General features: G+C 43.1%; 1 protein-coding gene across 3 annotated transcripts in view; it reads left to right on the forward strand.

The window, feature by feature from the left end:
• The first annotated feature begins 2912 nt into the window (after positions 1 to 2912).
• Positions 2913 to 17690, forward strand: part of dpyda.1 (dihydropyrimidine dehydrogenase a, tandem duplicate 1) — a 149662-nt gene continuing 134884 nt past the window's right edge. For 2 of the 3 annotated variants that reach the window (XM_031583900.1, XM_031583901.1), the window contains exons 1-2: positions 2913 to 3002; positions 16133 to 16243. In XM_031583900.1, the coding sequence (XP_031439760.1) occupies positions 2928 to 3002; positions 16133 to 16243 (186 nt within the window). In that variant the 5' untranslated portion in view covers positions 2913 to 2927. The other variant, XM_012815221.2, reaches the window with a different exon arrangement.

The following is a 17690-nucleotide window of genomic DNA, read 5'->3' on the forward strand; positions in this document are numbered from 1 at the left end:
GGCAAATCTGACAGAAGTGCTTTTAATGGCAAATTCCTATATATGATGAATTTAGATAAATTAATAACAAATCAAGTAATTAATTAGCAAATTTGAATTGCTTGACAGCCTTAGTGTTAATACAGCTATAACACTTGAATGTGATTGAACGGCAGGAATTGAATGAGACCTTTTTTAAGCATTTACATTGTATGCATAAAATCATTAGTCTAACAATCTGTTCTTGGGAAAATATAGGCTATATTTATTTGCTGACCTGATCAGGAGCAGGCCCAGTCTGTAAATGCGCTCACGAGAGAGCAAAGGAAATGTCTTGACAGTTCCATTAAGTGATATTGTATACCCACACCCAGTGTGATTATAATCTGCCATCAAACACGTAGGCCTTTACCAATTCACCTAACCACCGACAGATTTTGTAGTAGACCAAGCACCAGATTGCTTTCGTTTTGTCTCCAGATATTATGCTAACACTAAACCCATTGCCTACAATAAACACCACTGCAAGTGCATTGGACGAAACCAGATATTTATTTCAAAATCATAAAGATACCTTAGCGGGTGGGGTAATTGTTTTATGTCATTTTTTTGCGCGATAAAAATGTGCTGTGACTGAAGTTGTCTGACAAACAGTGAACTAATTACACTGTTGCAGGGTGCCAGAGTTGACAACATTTTGAGCTATGTTTTACCACAAAATTAATGTTACTCACTTTAGTATCCATGCCATCCAATTCGGAAAATACAAGTTCAATTTCCAATAGCGATTGAGTCCCCGCATGACTGGACCACGGTGCCCTCTTCCACTGGTGATAAGAGAGACGGCTGAGTTACATTTCTCAAAATAGTTATATAGACACATGTACATATATTTTGTGTCTACTCACTTTATTGACAAGGGTCTGAAGTTGTTTTTTAGGTATAAAAAGATGAGAGGAGCAAACACTGGCAGCTTTATGGAAGAAACAGGTTATGTTACGCAACATCAAACTCTATCGGTATAATGGTCTGGTAAAAATATACCAGTGTACCTTATATACTGATATACCACCCAACCCGACCTCGTCTCAAACTCTCAGACTCCGAATGCAGTCAATGCCAAGTCCAAGTCCAATATCAAGAGGTCTACTGAGTCCAAGTTCTGTACACAGCACTGTGTAGCGGACCCCTTGGGCTGGAGACAGCGGTGTAAAAGGACCCCTGGGCTGGTAGCGGTGCTGCCGCTCCTCTTGGCCTCGTGGTGGCTTCAATGGTGGCCATGCGAAGGCTTTCCCTGGACTAGCAGCGTCGGTGTGGTGGATTCCCGGGTTGGCGATGCAGGGGAGCCTTGGGCTGGCAGTGATGATGTGGTAGCCCCTCCGGACAGCAGGGGTGGTGTGAAGAATCTCCTGGCAGACGGCCCCCTTCTGCCAGTGGCGTGGAGTGCCACAGCTTCACTGCCCAGAAGTAGCCTGGCATCGGACACAATCACCATGGCCCCAATGTCACCATGGACACAATCACCATGCCCCCCCCCACCTGGCCAACAATGTTGGATGTTGGCCAGCCAGAACGAGCGGTGGACCTCTTTATCAGCAGCCGTCACCTGCAGCGACTTCTTCCCCTGCATGCATCTGTGCCCGCTCTCATGTGACCGTGGCTAAGTGGAGCGTGGCTGCCTTCCTGCCCCATGGTCTCAGCCCACTTGCTGCCTTCCTGCCCCATGGTCTCAGCCCACTTGCTGCCTTCCTGCCCCATGGTAGGAGGTGCCCTCCAGTCAACGTATAAGGTCGAGGTCGCAGTCAACGTGTGAGCTGTAGATCCGACCCGGCCTATAGACAGGCAGGAAACATTGATACCACACTAGGAGAAATAGAAGGCATGTCTAACTTCGTCATAACAAAGACAGTGGTGGTGACAGTATCTATGTGACCAAGTATCTATTCTTTTATTGAAACTACAGATCATCTTCATGGATTATGTTGTATTTGGGCTATATTTTGCTTTGACTAAAAAGACTAACTATATAAAATTCAGTGAATCGCTAAAGTCATGACTTGTTGAAAAACATATTTTTCATTTAAGAAATTTGGTTTTGGTTTCACAAAAAGTTGTTGATATTTAAGGTCAACAGCCAATTTACCCTTCCCTTCTGTGCTCCTGAAGCACTGTGTTGATTGGCTGGGATCTAGAGGACTGTCAGGTGCAATTTCCTGTATTTGACAAAAACTGTATTGGATTGGAATTGCAGACTGTACCTCTGCACCACCAAGTTTTACTTCAGTTCAGACTAATGGTGCTCAAGAAGTAAGGTGAGACAATTCTCTGAATGACATAAATAGGACAGGTTTATATCCACATATACCCACTACACCTCACTGTCTGTTCTTCTGGCTTGGTGAAGCAGAAAGTAAAAAAAGTATTCATCCCTATTGATTTCCTCTTCTTGCCTCTCTACAATCTATGACTTAGATTATATCTGGGAACTGGCAATGGACTGCTGAATCACCAAGTTCTTTTATCAAATGATTTGCGATGTCACTTAAGTAGAGAAAGGACAAGTTGGCTGAGTCTGAGTTTAAATTTGTGGGAAAAAGGTGCCATTTGATTAAAGAATTAATTGATGAATGAGTGAATGTGTGGTATAGGAAATGTGATCTAGTGAATGGGTGAGTCTGGTTGTCAGTCACAGAAATGTCACAAACTGCATTGGTGTTTCATTGTGTCATGAGTGCAGAAGGAAACCGACTCAATATTTATGAAAGCTGAAATTCTAATAATCTACACTGAGCTCATAATACTATCAGGCGAGACACACTGAACAAAAAAATGCAACGGTTACAGTTCATTTTGACTCACGGAGGATGAAACTAGTGCAGTGTTGCTTATTGACCATGCACGCGGGTTGCAGCCTCTGGAACACATCCCAGCGCTAATGTACCACGCCCATGCAGCGGAATAAAGTTCGCATCCAACCCCTAAACTTTTCTGAATCCTGTATTGGAATCTACCATCTTCGAGAGGTACGCCTTGAATCTAGACTCCTGTCGCAGCTGACATTTTGATCACCTGCAAGGAGTTGTTCTTGGAAAACAACACGCATTTCTTGGGAATGTGTAAACTGTGGACGAATAAGTCTTCCTAAACTGTGGTTGCGACTAATTTCCTCGACATCAAACAAGTCACTTGGAACAGACGCTATTTTGTCTCTTTCGGGTTTTCTTTCGTCTTAAAGTAAGCACAATAACAATTCCTCGAACACGGCAGTATGGCTAGAATGCTGAGCAAGGATATCCCGGATATTGAGGTATACCTTTAGTTTCCTATTCTCTTGTACCCATTATTTATCAACATGACTCAGAGCTTCCTACGATGTTCTTACATGTCACTGTTTGCTGACACAATTGCTGAGCTCTGTGTTTCACTTAATTACAGTTTGCGTTGGAGGCATTTTAAACGGTTGCTAGCAGCTGTTGGATTCTAATGTTTGCGAACAGCTATTTTGTCATTCACTGAAGTACGCAGTTAGACACATGATTTTTACAGCTAGTAGCAGTACAATCTAATTTTAGCAATCCTCGCATGCGCACCAAAACATTTACGCCATCGCAAATTTACTCCGTGAAGTTTCACTTTCACTAATTATTTTGTTGTCAGAATTTACGGCAGCCTCCATTGGCTCAGTTTCTAAACAACAAACGGTTTTAGCATGGCTATGCATCTGATGTCAAGAAAGTTATTAGGTGACAGTCACGTACAGGATTTTGTATCAAATGTTTTCGTAACGAACACGTATTATTGTTTAAATAGAACGTAATTCACATGTAGACTCTCCAGAATTGAAGTATAGAAATTAATGTTGCTTTTAAGACAGATATGTGAATACTGAAGTCGTCCACAGAACGACTTATTAACAGCACAATTTACACTTGTGTTTCCTCCTTTTGCGAAATAATTAAATGTATTGTCAACATCGAGAACACATGCTGGCAATCCCCAAGTTTGGATAAAATGTCCAGGCTTATTTGTCTGTTCCTATTCTCTTTTCCCGAATCATTACAGGGATGCTAACATGAAACAAGAACCCTTCCAAGAAATGAAATTCTTTCAGTATCGTTTCAGCAAGGTTTAGATATACATCCGATTAGGCAATGAAACCCACGAGTCTATAGCTAGTTCAGGAGGGGAAAAGTGCATGTGACTGTCACATGGGTTTTAACATTTTCTCAGTGCTTTCTGTTAGTCAGAAGCCACTGAAAATGGGCTGTCATGAGACTGCCTCCACTGTAAAACGGTTTTGTTTGAAACCAAAATGACTTAACTCTAATGAGCGACAAATCGATACCATTCTTCTGGTGGCTGTACTACTCTGCATTAGTGAAAATATTTCATTCATTAATTACCTTTCTCATGACATTGTATCTTGGTGAATCAATAACCTATGAGGATTTGGTGTCTTGCTCAAATGTTCTTGGAATGTAGTTAGCCAGAGTTTTTTTTGGCAAGTGGCTTCAGCCAATGGAAAGCTCAGACTAGGGGGTTGATGTTCTGTGCTGTGTTGTTTGACCCATCAAACAGTTACAGATGCTGTATTGTTTCAGGGCCTTATTTCTTTTTGTAAGGGCAGCCAAATGTTACCAACAACTAAAAACACCAGGCTGAAAGGTTCCCACGTGTCAGAACATTATGGGACAGTAGAATGCACTAGAGTGGTAAATATTGCGGGCAAAATATAATTAATGTGACTCCATTACATTATTATATGACCTACAATATTACCAAACATAAGCCAGTTGTTAGATGTAGTGGCATGGCACAGGAGGAGTTATAGAAATAGTTAATGAATGAATAGTTTATTAATACAATAAATGGTTTATAAAGAATGTAGAGTAAAACCCAAATGAATGACTACAACTGAAAATAATAATTTAATTAACAGGTTGGGTGCCAATTATACCAAATATAGTTCAATTGCCAAATAAACTTAAATGCGTGAGATAGAAAGAACATAAACCCAAAGCTGAGATGAATTAGTGAGAGAAGAGAAGGTAGGGGAGACCAGGTACAGCAAACACTTTTTGCTTTTTTTTTTAACTTTTTGTCTTAGTGCAAAAAATCAGCATAAGTGACACCTTTAATTTGAACAAATATGCAACATACATCTTTCGTCACTATATTTATATCACTAATTCTAGGACACATGCCTTGTAAATGCAGTGAACACCTTGGGGACAGCTGTAAAGTGTCGGGGACAGTTGTAACAGTGGACAGAGGACAATTGTAACATGCCCGTTGAAGGGGTAAAGTCAAATCTACGGCAACAGCCATGCATTATTCAAATCAATATAGTGGTGGATGAGGGTTTTTCTGTAAATTGTAGTCTTTACAGCATTTATTTTCAAAATGCCAGTGATAGTTGCTTACAAACCAAGTGTGTCACATTTTCGCAAACGTGGCTTGCCTATTTTACTTGCTAGCTAAGCTTTCTGGTTACATTTGTCCCCAGCCGACCTCTACCTAATATTTGATAAGATAATTGAAATACAACACTGATCACAACCACCTGTTACTTGTGTTCCTGTCAAAATCCATCACCAAAATCTTGTGCAAAACTTAAAGTTACAAATTTCCCCCCAGAAAACGACTTCTGTCTATAACTTTTTGGCAAAGATTGAGACACAAGCTGAAATGATGAGTGTAGCATGCAGATGTCATCACACTATGTAGAGGGGACGGCTAGAGAGAGAGAGAGAGAGAGAGAGAGAGAGAGAGAGAGAGAGAGAGAGAGAGAGAGAGAGAGAGAGAGAGAGAGAGAGAGAGAGAGAGAGAGAGAGGTCAAAGCTCAAAGATAGAAGGCAAGAAACAGAAGCAGGAGAGACCAAACTCTTTAAAGTGTTTGCTTTTATACCTCAAGCCTTACCTTAAGGCCACATTCCGCCACCGATGCCTATGGCAGGTACTTCAGATTGCAATGAAACCATCGTTATATAGATTTTATGGACTCACAAAATCTTGACTAATTGAGCATGTGACTTGGTGAAATCCAGTTTTCTTCCCTTCTATTAGATTCTCGGCTTTACCACTCTAACAAAAGTGGGATCTTACAAAAGGAAAGAGTGCATTCTTCAGAGCTTGTTCATCAAATGTCAAATACCAAGAAAGATTGTAATTTACAGACTTGCATGAAGAACTGTAATAAATATGCATTCACTGCCATGCAGTGTTCTTTTCAAATCATTTAAAAAGTCATCGTATCCCTTTAGACCTGACACTTTATTTTAGAGAAACTAGATTTGCAGTCCACTTACTAAAAGTCATGGCACTTGGCTTTTACAGAGTTCAACCAGGGACTAATGGTATTTGTATCATGGCAAATGTCTCCAACATCATGCGATTGTCCCTAGTCCTCAGGATATCCGCAGGTTAAATTGCTCCAAGCTGGGCTGTGGTTGGTCCGGCAAGCGTGCCTCACGCAACCTTTAAAGGGAACAGACAGAGGCAAGTCAGGACTTTCATTAGCATCTTCTATCTGGGAGTAATGACAACAGTGATGTGACCTTCGCCATGGCGATGCACTTAAGGCACAGAGTAAATGACTCCTGTCTGCCAATGAAAATGGCTTTTCTAAATCTCATAATAATTGCCATCTCTGGAGCAATTAAATCCTCCATTTCCCCCCCCCCCCCGCTCCCTCAGTCCTGTCAGATGTCTTATTTTAATATCCAGTGCTCTTCTGAAAGCACTAAATGTGGGAGCCTTTTGTGTGTGTGTGTGTGTGTGTGTGTGTAGATTAATTAAAATCCTCCAGGATCACCATTAGGGTTCATTAAAAAAACCCACAGCAATACAGCATTAAAACAAAGAGGTATGACTTTTATGGCAGACCCCGCGCCTCCACGAGCCCCTCTCTCGGCAGACGTCTGGAATGCTGACAGGGGATTGCTCCAAAATAAAATGGAAATGAAATATTATGGAAATGTTTGGCCACTCAAAAAGGCTTGCGTCTAATGGCTGTTGTTTATGCCTGGGCTGCCAGCACCATTTTTTTCCCATATTTAGCCCTGCAACTGGCAGTGATTTTTATGTAAAAATGTGAATGATTTTGATTGTAGTTTTATTTTTGTTGTTGTTGTTGTTGTCAATTACCATGCAGAGAAACACCTGCAGTTGGATCTGATTCACAGAGAGAAAAAAACAATGTACCAAACTTCTCTTCATGATGTAGTTAATCAAGAATATCTTTCCTCTTTGGAATCTCATCTAATCCCTAATTTCCAAGTTTATAATTTTCTCTTGGGTATTCTGGTTACATTTAAACCAACAGCATTGGTAAATATGTATAAAGCGTTTTTTCTCTGTTTGTCTCTGCTCATCCCTCCCCACCTGGCACAGACTTTGGGCCTTGGCTGGTGTTCAAGTGCACCCAGGGAGGCAGAAACCAGCATGCGTGTGCTGCAAAAAAGACTAAAACACACACACACACACACACACACACACAAGCACACAAACACACACACACTCGCACATACACACATATACACACACACACATGCATTCTAACACAAACACAAACACACACACACACACATGCACACATACACACACACACACACTCGCACATACACATGCACACATACACAAGCACACACATACAAACTTGTGGACCAGTAATTGCACTCCTGGCAAAAAGTTGGGTCAGATTGCTCTTTTAATCAATCAACAAAACAGCGATGATCCCAGGGCTTGTCAGGGAGAGGTCCATGTTCCCTAGGAGACGCTACCGAATGAAGACGCTGGTATATGTTTGTGTGTGTGTGTGTAGTGTATGTATGTGTGAGTGTGTGTGTGTTGGAGAGAGAGAGTGTATAAGTGTGTGTTTTAGCCCAGCCTGCTGAAACTGTGTCCTCCACTGCACAATTTACTGCCACCACCAGCAGCACCACCCGAACATCCCCCAGGGAAGGGAAGGTGGGAGAACACGCTCACCTGATCACATGTGACCCCCCTGTCTGGTGCAATCTCCGTCTGCAAGCTCAATCCCCCTGCTGGAGTTCATAGCCTGCAGCCCTCCAGGCAAAGCAGCTTGCTTACGCACCCGTAGAGCATGTGGCATATTGAACCTCGTTTTTTTTTTGGTCTCGGTTTTTCTCCCCCCTGGTTCTTCATTGCGGTCATTGCTGTTGTTTTTCCTCTTCCGTCGGCTCCCTCACTCCGCCGAGAGTGGATAAGGCTTCGGCCATCGAGCCCTGCTTTCTTTACAGTTCATTTACCTTCTGCTTCTGTGCTAATTGTTTTTCGAGGCTCAACATGGCCGGGGACAGTTTCAAAAGCCACATAATGAGGCTTTGGCACATATTGCCCATTACTGAATTAAACCCCGGTTACAAAGCACGAGGTCTGTCTCAGGCACGCTCAGTGCTCCCCAGTCTGCAACTCCTTTCTTCTCTTCTCTTTTCTTTCTTTCTTTCTTTCTTTCCCCTTTGTTTCTCTCCCTTTCTGTTCCTTTCACGTTTTCTTTTTCTCCCTTTCTATCGTTTGCTCTCTCTCTCTCTCTCTTATTCTCTCTTTCCCATTTTCTCTCCCCCCTCCACAGAAGTCTGATGGCTGGAGAGAGGGATGGAGAGAGGGATGAACGGCCTGACTGGCTGTGGTTTATTTGCTAGAATCTGAGCCTGACTAGTCAGGTGGATTTCTATCTGTGCCGGGAAGAGGCTGCAACTGATACATACCCTTGGACTCCATTTTCTCTCTCTCTCTCTCTCTCTCTCTCTCTCTCTCTCTCTCTCTCTCTCTCTCTCTCTCCCCCCCTCCTTCTCTCCCTCCCTTCCCCCTTTCTATCTCTCTCTCTCTCTCGCTCTCTCTCAGTGCTCGCAGTGCAGATGGCTTCAACTGCTCTGTTTAACCCTTGAAAATGAACACTATTCCACATTTAGCTGCACTGTGTGTCAAGTCACTAAGCCAAAAAATAAATAAATCAAGTGCTGCATCACATATGATGTAAATACAAACAAACTGCTTCCAACATTTGACGGTAGAGTTTAGTTCATATCTCTAAGGTCTACAATTTTTTGGAGGGGGTAACAAATCTGGTTCAGGTTCTCTCTCGGTGCCTTGCCAAATGTTCATTCAGACGCAGTCTGGAGTGGCGGGGGTGCCAAAGGAACAAATGATTGGTGCAAGGCAGTTTTAGATGGGGGCAGTGTGGCTGTTAAATGTTTTATAGCCTCTTCTTTGATTGGAGGATGGCAAGCTGTCAAGCTCAAGTTACCCGTCACGGAGCTGTTTTGGCTGTATACTTTGAGGGAGAAACTTGTCGGCTTGGGAATGCTATTTGACCTGTCCGATGGTCCCCTGTGTGATCTCCACCGTGTCCACAGTGCTCCTGGCACAAGGCAGAGAGAATGTGGATTATAAAAGAAGCCATACTGTGTCTCTCTTCACTGTCCAGAAGAAGAGGTCAGAGAGAGGGTGTACATTTCTCTGTTATAATGCAGAGCTCTCTCTCTCTCTCCTCTCCCTCTCTCTCTCGCTCGCTCACTTTCTTTTCTATCTCACTATTAGCTTTGGTCAATGTTGACATACGTAAGTGTATGTGAACTGTATTTGTATGTGAACACAATTGTGAATTAATGCATGTTTGGACCAATAATCCCCTTTAGGCTGATATATAAGTGGTACTCTTGGTATTTTATAATATTAGAGTGCATAGAATCATTAGGGATAACGTCCAGTGCTTGTCCTATGGTTCGTTTAATGGCATGCATGCCATCTGATGTTAAACATTGGAGTCGTGAAGATTGCGGAAGAGAAACAGTCTCAACGTGATCCAACTGTTTACTGTTGTTGTAATTCAATAGTCAATGATTAGATTAAAGGCGGGTGCTCTTTCTTAAAGGGCTGTGCATGTATGTGAATTGCAATGCAATGCTCTGCTTTGTAGCTGGCTCTCCTTCTACAAGATAGCTTTCAATTGTGTTAAACACAATGTAATGTCTGTAAAATGTATGAAAGTTTGAATTTGAAATGGGATTCAAATGAATGATGAAACGGTAGCAAATAATGATGAATTCTAATGCTAAAATGAGTAAATACATAATGCGCAACGAACTAGACAGGAATTGAAAACTGTGTAGCAGTATTCTGAATTAATCAGAAGCTGCCTGCAGTAAGGTCAGCAGTAATCAACTGGTAATTAACGCACACAGAAGGCCACATATTGTATATTTATAACCACATTTTCATAGTTACACAGCAGTAATTAAACATCATTAATTACTGTGGCACTCCTCCTGTTTGTGGTCTCTTTGTTCTAAATAGGCCGCTGTATTCTGTGTGTTTGTGTTGACATATCACTGTCCAGCAGAATGTGAAACCGCAAATAGTGAAGGACGTGACGCATCTTCAGTTATTCACGTCTTTGTGCTTTCTCCGTCTGAAATGAAAACTACAGTGTACAGTCTTGTTTTATTTTGATCGTAGCTCAGAACTGCTTAGCCAGCTTCTGCAACGTTCAGTCTCACAGAGGGAGGAGTGGCGCGCCACTTCATATGGTCGGATCTGCGGCCCTCCCTGCGCGCCGTTTCTAATCATATTGGGGCACGCGTGATACTCCGGGCCCTCGCTTAATATTGCTGATCCGCAGACTGTAGCCTTATTTCACTAACGCCTGATCAATATGTGGAAATTCCTGTATTGATTGGAGCCCAAGATGGAGCGCATGGCCAAGGAGTGCCAGCTCACGCTGCCCCCCCCCCCACCCCCCCTCTCTACCCCACCTCCAATCCCCGTTCTCCTTGCCAGAACAGTAAGCAATTCCTCATTTAGCCGCGGGTGGGGACGACCTGGCTGCACAGGAAAGAGTTAAGTTTTTCATGGACACCGCTCCACCTTTTTCGCATGCTAAGTCCGGCATTGCGGCTTGCATCGCTTAGTCCTGGGAGGTCTGTCTTTTTTTTTTTTTTTTTTTTAGATTTGGAAGGTCAAGGTAATTTATTGCACAATATGGTGCTTCTATTGATTGGACAGGGAAAGGGCAAGCCCAACCGCCTCCCTAATAGCCATATGAATGTTTTAAGCACATGTTTCCGCCCTTGTAGAGTAGCATGGAGAAACAGGCGCCAGGCTATGGTAAATGCCTATCATTACCATAAAAGTTGTTAAGAATGGAGAGCTGTTGATATTGATGCTGACCACATGATGACTATGCTACTGCTGGGCATGTGTGTACTGACATGTCATAACATGCACCACCGCCCAGCAAGTACTCCCTCTGGTGTCTGAAACGTATGGATGTCAATGTAGACATGTTTTAACATGTGCTTATCACTTAACCCCCCCCCCCTATTTCTCTCTATCTCCCTCCTCTCTCTCTCTCTCTCTATTCGTCTCTCCTTCTAACCCAGACTCTCCTTCGTACCTTCTAGTTCTCTTCCGGGCCTCAGCCTCCCGTTAATTAACGCTTGCAGCTGAATTTGATTTGCCATTTCCCCGTGTCCATCATACATTTCCCCCCTATCTGATTTCCTCAGAAGGGCAGGGGTTTGCATTCTTTGGCTGCACAGGGGGCGGGTATTGATCTCCCATCTGCCCGGGCCCGTGTGATCAGCAGAGAGTGATGGAGGCAGACGTCGTGGCTCCTACTGGAGCCAACCAGAAAGCACAGATGGGCCCTGTGAAGAGAGAGAGAGAGAGAGAGGGATGAGAGGACATAGAGAAAGAGACAGGGTTGCGGTGGGGAGGGGATTGTAGAGCTGTGTTTTACCAGCCAAAAAGGTCAGGCAAACAACAGGGACGCTCAACTGTTGTTCTGCTTTTAAAATGTTGTTTGATAATCTCTCCTCCCTCCTTCTCTTGCTTGGGTAAGTGGGATCCTTGAGGAGTTCCTCACGATCAGAGAAGGCTTCACCCAGGCTGGATGTACGGCCATGGCATTTAGCATCGGAAACAGAGAAGGGATACAGACATGACGCACATGCTGGAAGACACACGCACACACACACAGACGCACACGCACACAAAACAGCTGCAGATTTTGCTGAATGCACATGCATCAACACATACCCAGCCAGCTCTACACAGAGTGCGTGGTGAAGGGAAGGGCACTCCAGTTGTTTTCATGCACTATTCATAGGCTGCTTAGTTATGCTGCGATTAAATTGCGGTCCACCGTCGGGAGGTTGTTTTAAAATCACAAGTAGGCTTTGCAGCACACGAGGCTATTGACTGGATCGTATGGATGAATGCCTCATCTTGTGCACAGTATTGATCCCATTGGTCGAGCTTGAGCACAGTGTGACATCTCGGGGTAAGACACCGTTCGTCTGCTGATAACATAAAATACAGTAGAATCAAAGAGGCTCTGTCATGTTGCTGCAGTTGTAATCTCATGATGGCTGCGGCCGATGTGGATTTATATCATATGTGACAAGCCGTACTTGAAATTTAAGTCATTCATCAAACATTAAGGATATTTCTCATGACTGCCATCTGTCCAGGTCGCGCTAGCCACCTCTCTGCAGACCCATAGATTAACATTAGTGTCCATTTCAGGGTTATTTTTCTTCCGCCCAGAATCATTTTGTAGCAAGAGCAGATTAGACACTGTCGAGCATCATTAGCATTTTCCCTGGCCAGGTTGTGGGATGGATCCGTTTCTCTTGTACATTTTCCACTTGAGGAGAGATGGTCAATACGGGGCAGGGAAGGTGGTCGAGAAATAATGAGAGGGTGGGAGCAAGGAAGAGGAGGTCGAAAAGCAAACAAGAGGGAAAAAACAAATCAAGACTTGGCCCTCAAATTCATGTTTACTCCCATTGTTGCGTTATAGGATTCATTTATATTTAAACTCAAACTCTAGCAAATGCCCCTGGGATTCTGTATGATTGGTTCCGGCTAAATCTATAAAGGTGTTTTTTGACTGATAGCTGATAGGTGTTCAACAAAAAAGCCCACGTATGGGTTCTTAAGGACATAGTGTGAACACAGCAACTGTACTTAATATTTGTGTTGTTTCCTGAATGAATCTATTTGACCTTATAATTAGAACGACCCTGAAACGTTAATTTTAATTTAATGTTTAATCATTTTGCATGGCTATTTATTTGATAGTGCCTTTGGTCAGTCCGATTACCAGGCGTGTATTGTTTTAGATTGTAGCTTGCAATAACATTAATTAATAATGTAACAATCTTTTTTATGCATTTCTTTCGTTTTCCCCCCTTGGGTAACACTTAGCTAATTATGTTTGTTTGTCTCTAATCTTTTGGCCCACCCCAAACAATCAGACATTCTGCCCTTGTAATGGCCAAAATAATGGACTCAGATCAGAGGATCCTGGCGACTACGCCAGGCTTCACAAGGCTTCAAAATGCGACAACAGAAAATTAGTTGTTTGCCGGTCTGGTAATTTATTATTATTTTTTTTAATCATTGTTGAGCCCCCTGTTGTTGAATAATTATTACCGTACCCCCACAGGTTCCCACATATAATCTGAACTGTTAGCCCATCAAAGTTCATCATCTGAACTGCTGGAATCAAGGCTTCTCCAACCTTGCATATCATATTCGATACAGAAAGAAAAACACTGAAGAGACAGTCTTTTTAACATGCAATAAAGGTAGAGATAGAGGTGTATTTTTTTTATTGTTTCAATATGTATCTCACACAGTGGGCTTTACGACATTTTATTAGGTGTGAAATTAAAAAATTAATAGGATGATGTCTGCGGCATGGGCGTAAAGTGGCGGATGTTTCATTTTAGCGCGTGGCTCCGGCGCCTGGCACTCTGCAGGAGGGTAACAGGTTTGCCCGGCGTTTGCCCGGTGTCTGCGTCAGCCTTTTAACAAAGACTGGCGCGACAGTGAAACAGGCTTTCATCCCGCTTCCCCAGGACAGCAGGAAAAAAGAGCGTGGCTTTATACAGTGTCACATTGCTGGCAGGACATTAATTGAGGTGGGATGGCAATGTTTGTCAGAAAAGAAAGGGGAAAAAAGACAAAGAGAAATGGGGAGGGGTGGGGGGGGGGGGGGGGGGATATGAAAGAACAAATACCTCAAAGTGACACTCGGGGCAGATGTGGCTGGCGGAAGTTCGAATGATCTGTTTTTGGCAGCGGGCTTGTAGAAACGGTACGGGTTAAAAATACATTCATGCCAACAGTGTGGGAGCGCGGTGCAAGGCAACAGGGAATAGTAAAACACAGGTATGCCACGCGCGCTCCGCGATGCTGAGTGACGGTGCTGGGACTCTTCATGTTCCGCTGCAGCATCAAAGTCACCCCACAAGATAGAAACACATGTAGTCACAAGATGCTCTGCTCCTTCCTCTTTCATGTGGCAGAGACATGATTCTCTCTCTCTCTCTCTCTCTCTCTCTCTCTCTGTATGTATGCATGTTTGTATGTATGTCTGTATTTAAATCTGTCTGTATGTCGCCTATGTGTATATATGTGTGTGTGTGTGTGTGTGTGTGTGTGTGTGTGTGTGTGTGTGTGTGTGTGTGTGTGTGTGTGTGTGTGTGTGTGTGTGTGTGTATGCATGTTTGTATGTATGTCTGTATTTAAATCTGTCTGTATGTCGCCTGTGTGTGTGTGTGTGTGTGTGTGTGTGTGTGTGTGTGTGTGTGTGTGTGTGTGTGTGTGTGTGTGTGTGTGTGTGTGTGTGTGTGTGTGTGTGTGTGTGTGTGTGTGTGTGTGTGGATGCATAGATCGATAGATGTCCATGGATTATTCTGCATGCCAGATGTCTGTATGTATATAGCATATGTAAGTGTGTATGTGTGTGGGCGCGTGTATGTTTGAATATATATATATGGATAGATATGTATGTGCGTGGATTATCTGGAGTTGCTCATTGCTGCACTGTGGCCGTGGTGGAGGAGGAGGGGAAAGGTGGAGTGGTGGTGGTGGTACAGTGGAGAGTGGCATGATTACAGATTCATTTAAATGCTACCCCACTGGAGCAGCAGGTCTTGGGCTGAGGAGTGGGGGCAGCGCTGATTATAATGGAGGGTTACATGGCACACTGTCTGTTGTCAGAGAGAGCGAGAGAGAGAGAGGGGGGGGAGGGATGGAAAAGAGAAAGAGAGAGAGAGGGAGAGAGAGGGGGGGGAGAGAGAGGAGGAATGGAAAAGAGAAAGAGAGAAAAGACAGAGAGAGAGAGTAGTAGTGGTTGTTAAATCCACTCCTGCCATCTACTTTGTGCGTGTGTACATCTTGGAGGAAACCTGAAAGGAGAAAATTCTCCTGTGTAATTGGGTGAACCACCTCGGGTAGTACACGCTGGAGAGAGAGAGAGAGAGAGAGGAGGGGGGGAGAGAGTGGAGGAAGAATGCACCTGAGGACTGTCATACCGTTTTGGGGAAAAAAAATACAGTCTAATTCAGATGTGCTTTTAAAATTTAATTTATTCATAGGTTTAAGCCTCTTATCATCTTGTGGGGTGTCAAGGATTGGTAATAGCACTGTAGATTCCCATTGAGTGGTGTTGAAGGATTTTTTCTTTGGGGGGAGACTCTATTTACTTGTACAATACACAAGAGCAATTTTTTTTCTGCTACTGCCAACTGTGTCTGCTACATATTGGCAGTATTACTGTGTAAAGGACATTTATGTTGTCAGTTTGTATACGCTTGAAGGTCTCAGCACTAAGAACATCCTAGGAATGAAAGAAGATTTTATGTCATTGTTTTAGGTGAAAGTGACTGTGTTTTTTGTAGAATATAATTTTCTGATGATGCAAAGCTGTAGTGTTTCAAATATACATTATGATGTTGCAAAATGCTTCTGCCCGAGTCAGGGTTGTGGATTAGAATTCTGTTGTATGAGAGAGAAGGTGAGGGAGAGGTCATGTTGTTTGTTTTGGCAAGAACGTTCTGGCCTTAAACGTCCTTTCAACTTTAAACTATGATTCTTTGTGTTGTTGTCAGCAGGCAATGCATGAATGTTTGTACCTACATGTTGATACCCACACACACACATAGACACACAAACAAACAAACAAACACACACGAACAATGTATTGGCAAGGTCAAAACATCAGTGAATTTCATACATGTATAATATCCAGTGGGTTTAGAAGATTTTTCTCAAGTATTTCCTCCACCTCTCTCACCTTCTCCCCCTTCCCTCCCCTCGCGCTCCCTTGTGTCTGCAGGGGATTCTGGCCCTGAACCCGCGGGTGAAGACCCACGCTGCGCTTCACTCCACGGCCGCCAAGAAAGCTGAGAAGAAACACTGGAAGAGGAACCCAGAGAAGAGCTGTGACGTGAGTGCTGTGCACAGCCGCCTCTTCTCTCAACTCGAATAAACACACACACACACACACTTACTCAGACAGAAACACCCAAATAAATGTGCTTCACTTAATTAAAGCTATCGGTATGTCTACGTTTTGCGTTATCATTGTCATTCAAGAAACTAGTAGGAGCTCTTATCGCATATTATTTACTCTCTGCTTGTAATTGATAGCATCACCAAACTACAACAGGACTTTAACCTTACCCTCCTGCCAGCTGAAATAGTGATTGAAGTAAAAATGTGGCGATATGCCATGTCTATCTTAGGCTCCCTAACCGTAACTGCCTAGTGACATCCCTGCACACGCACACTTACAAGGTGTGCAGAGAGTGCTTTCCTCACCCTGTTCACCTCTCACACTTATTTAGTCAGACACACACACACACACACACAAATGCACACACGCACACACACACACACACACAGACACACGCACACACACACACACACACACACACACACACACACACACACACACACACACACACACACACACGTGTGTCTGGCCTCACGTAAACCCTCTCCTGATCTGATAGAAGGCTGCCACCAGTGGGGACTTTGGCCCTGTGTCTTAATTTAGACGGTGCAGTGTTTGTGTCTCCCTGGTCTGCCTGCTGAGGTTATCTGAGGTGGCTGTGCCTGAACCTCTGGAGAGGTCCTCAGCTGCTGTCTGCACCGCAGATTGAATGCTCTCATAGAAAAAACTCCCACACACACGTACAGTTACAGTATGTATATGTGTGTGCTCTAGCATATAATATTGATATGCATATACATATATACATATCTATATATACTATCCCTATCAAATGTAGTATCTACCACAAGTATGAGAGAAATGATAAAGTGATATGCTTCAATTCAATTCAATTCAATTCAACTTTATTTCGCCATGTATAAAGATACTAGGAATTTTTTTTGGTTTTCTCCATGCAGGCTATAGTATCACAAATAGAACAACAAGACAACACAGAACAACAATACAAGGAATATACAATATATTCTCATTGTGTGTGTGTGTGTGTGTGTCTCTACACACAATCTAAATGTATGGAGAAGGTGAATGTAAGCAGAGCAGTGGTACATGCACAGTATCATGGGGTGTGAGTATGTGAGTATGTGAGTATGTGAGTATGTTAGTATGTTAGTATGTTAGTATGTGAGTATGTGAGTGCACTGCATCATGGACTAAGGGTGTAGACTATTTTTCACAGTAAAATCTCTGACTCAGCCACATAACTGTGCATAGCAGACATTTTGATTGTAGTAAAAAAAACGCTGTGTTGGGTTTTAATCAGTGAAGTGATCTCAGAACTCGATAACTCAGTATGTGGAGTACCTGCGAGGAACCATTTAGATGAACAATGACTATCTTACAGCTTTACACTTTTGCAGAATTTTGTAACATTTTCCAC

This window comes from Clupea harengus, chromosome 17 (assembly GCF_900700415.2).
Source record: "Clupea harengus chromosome 17, Ch_v2.0.2, whole genome shotgun sequence".
Lineage (NCBI taxonomy): Eukaryota > Metazoa > Chordata > Actinopteri > Clupeiformes > Clupeidae > Clupea > Clupea harengus.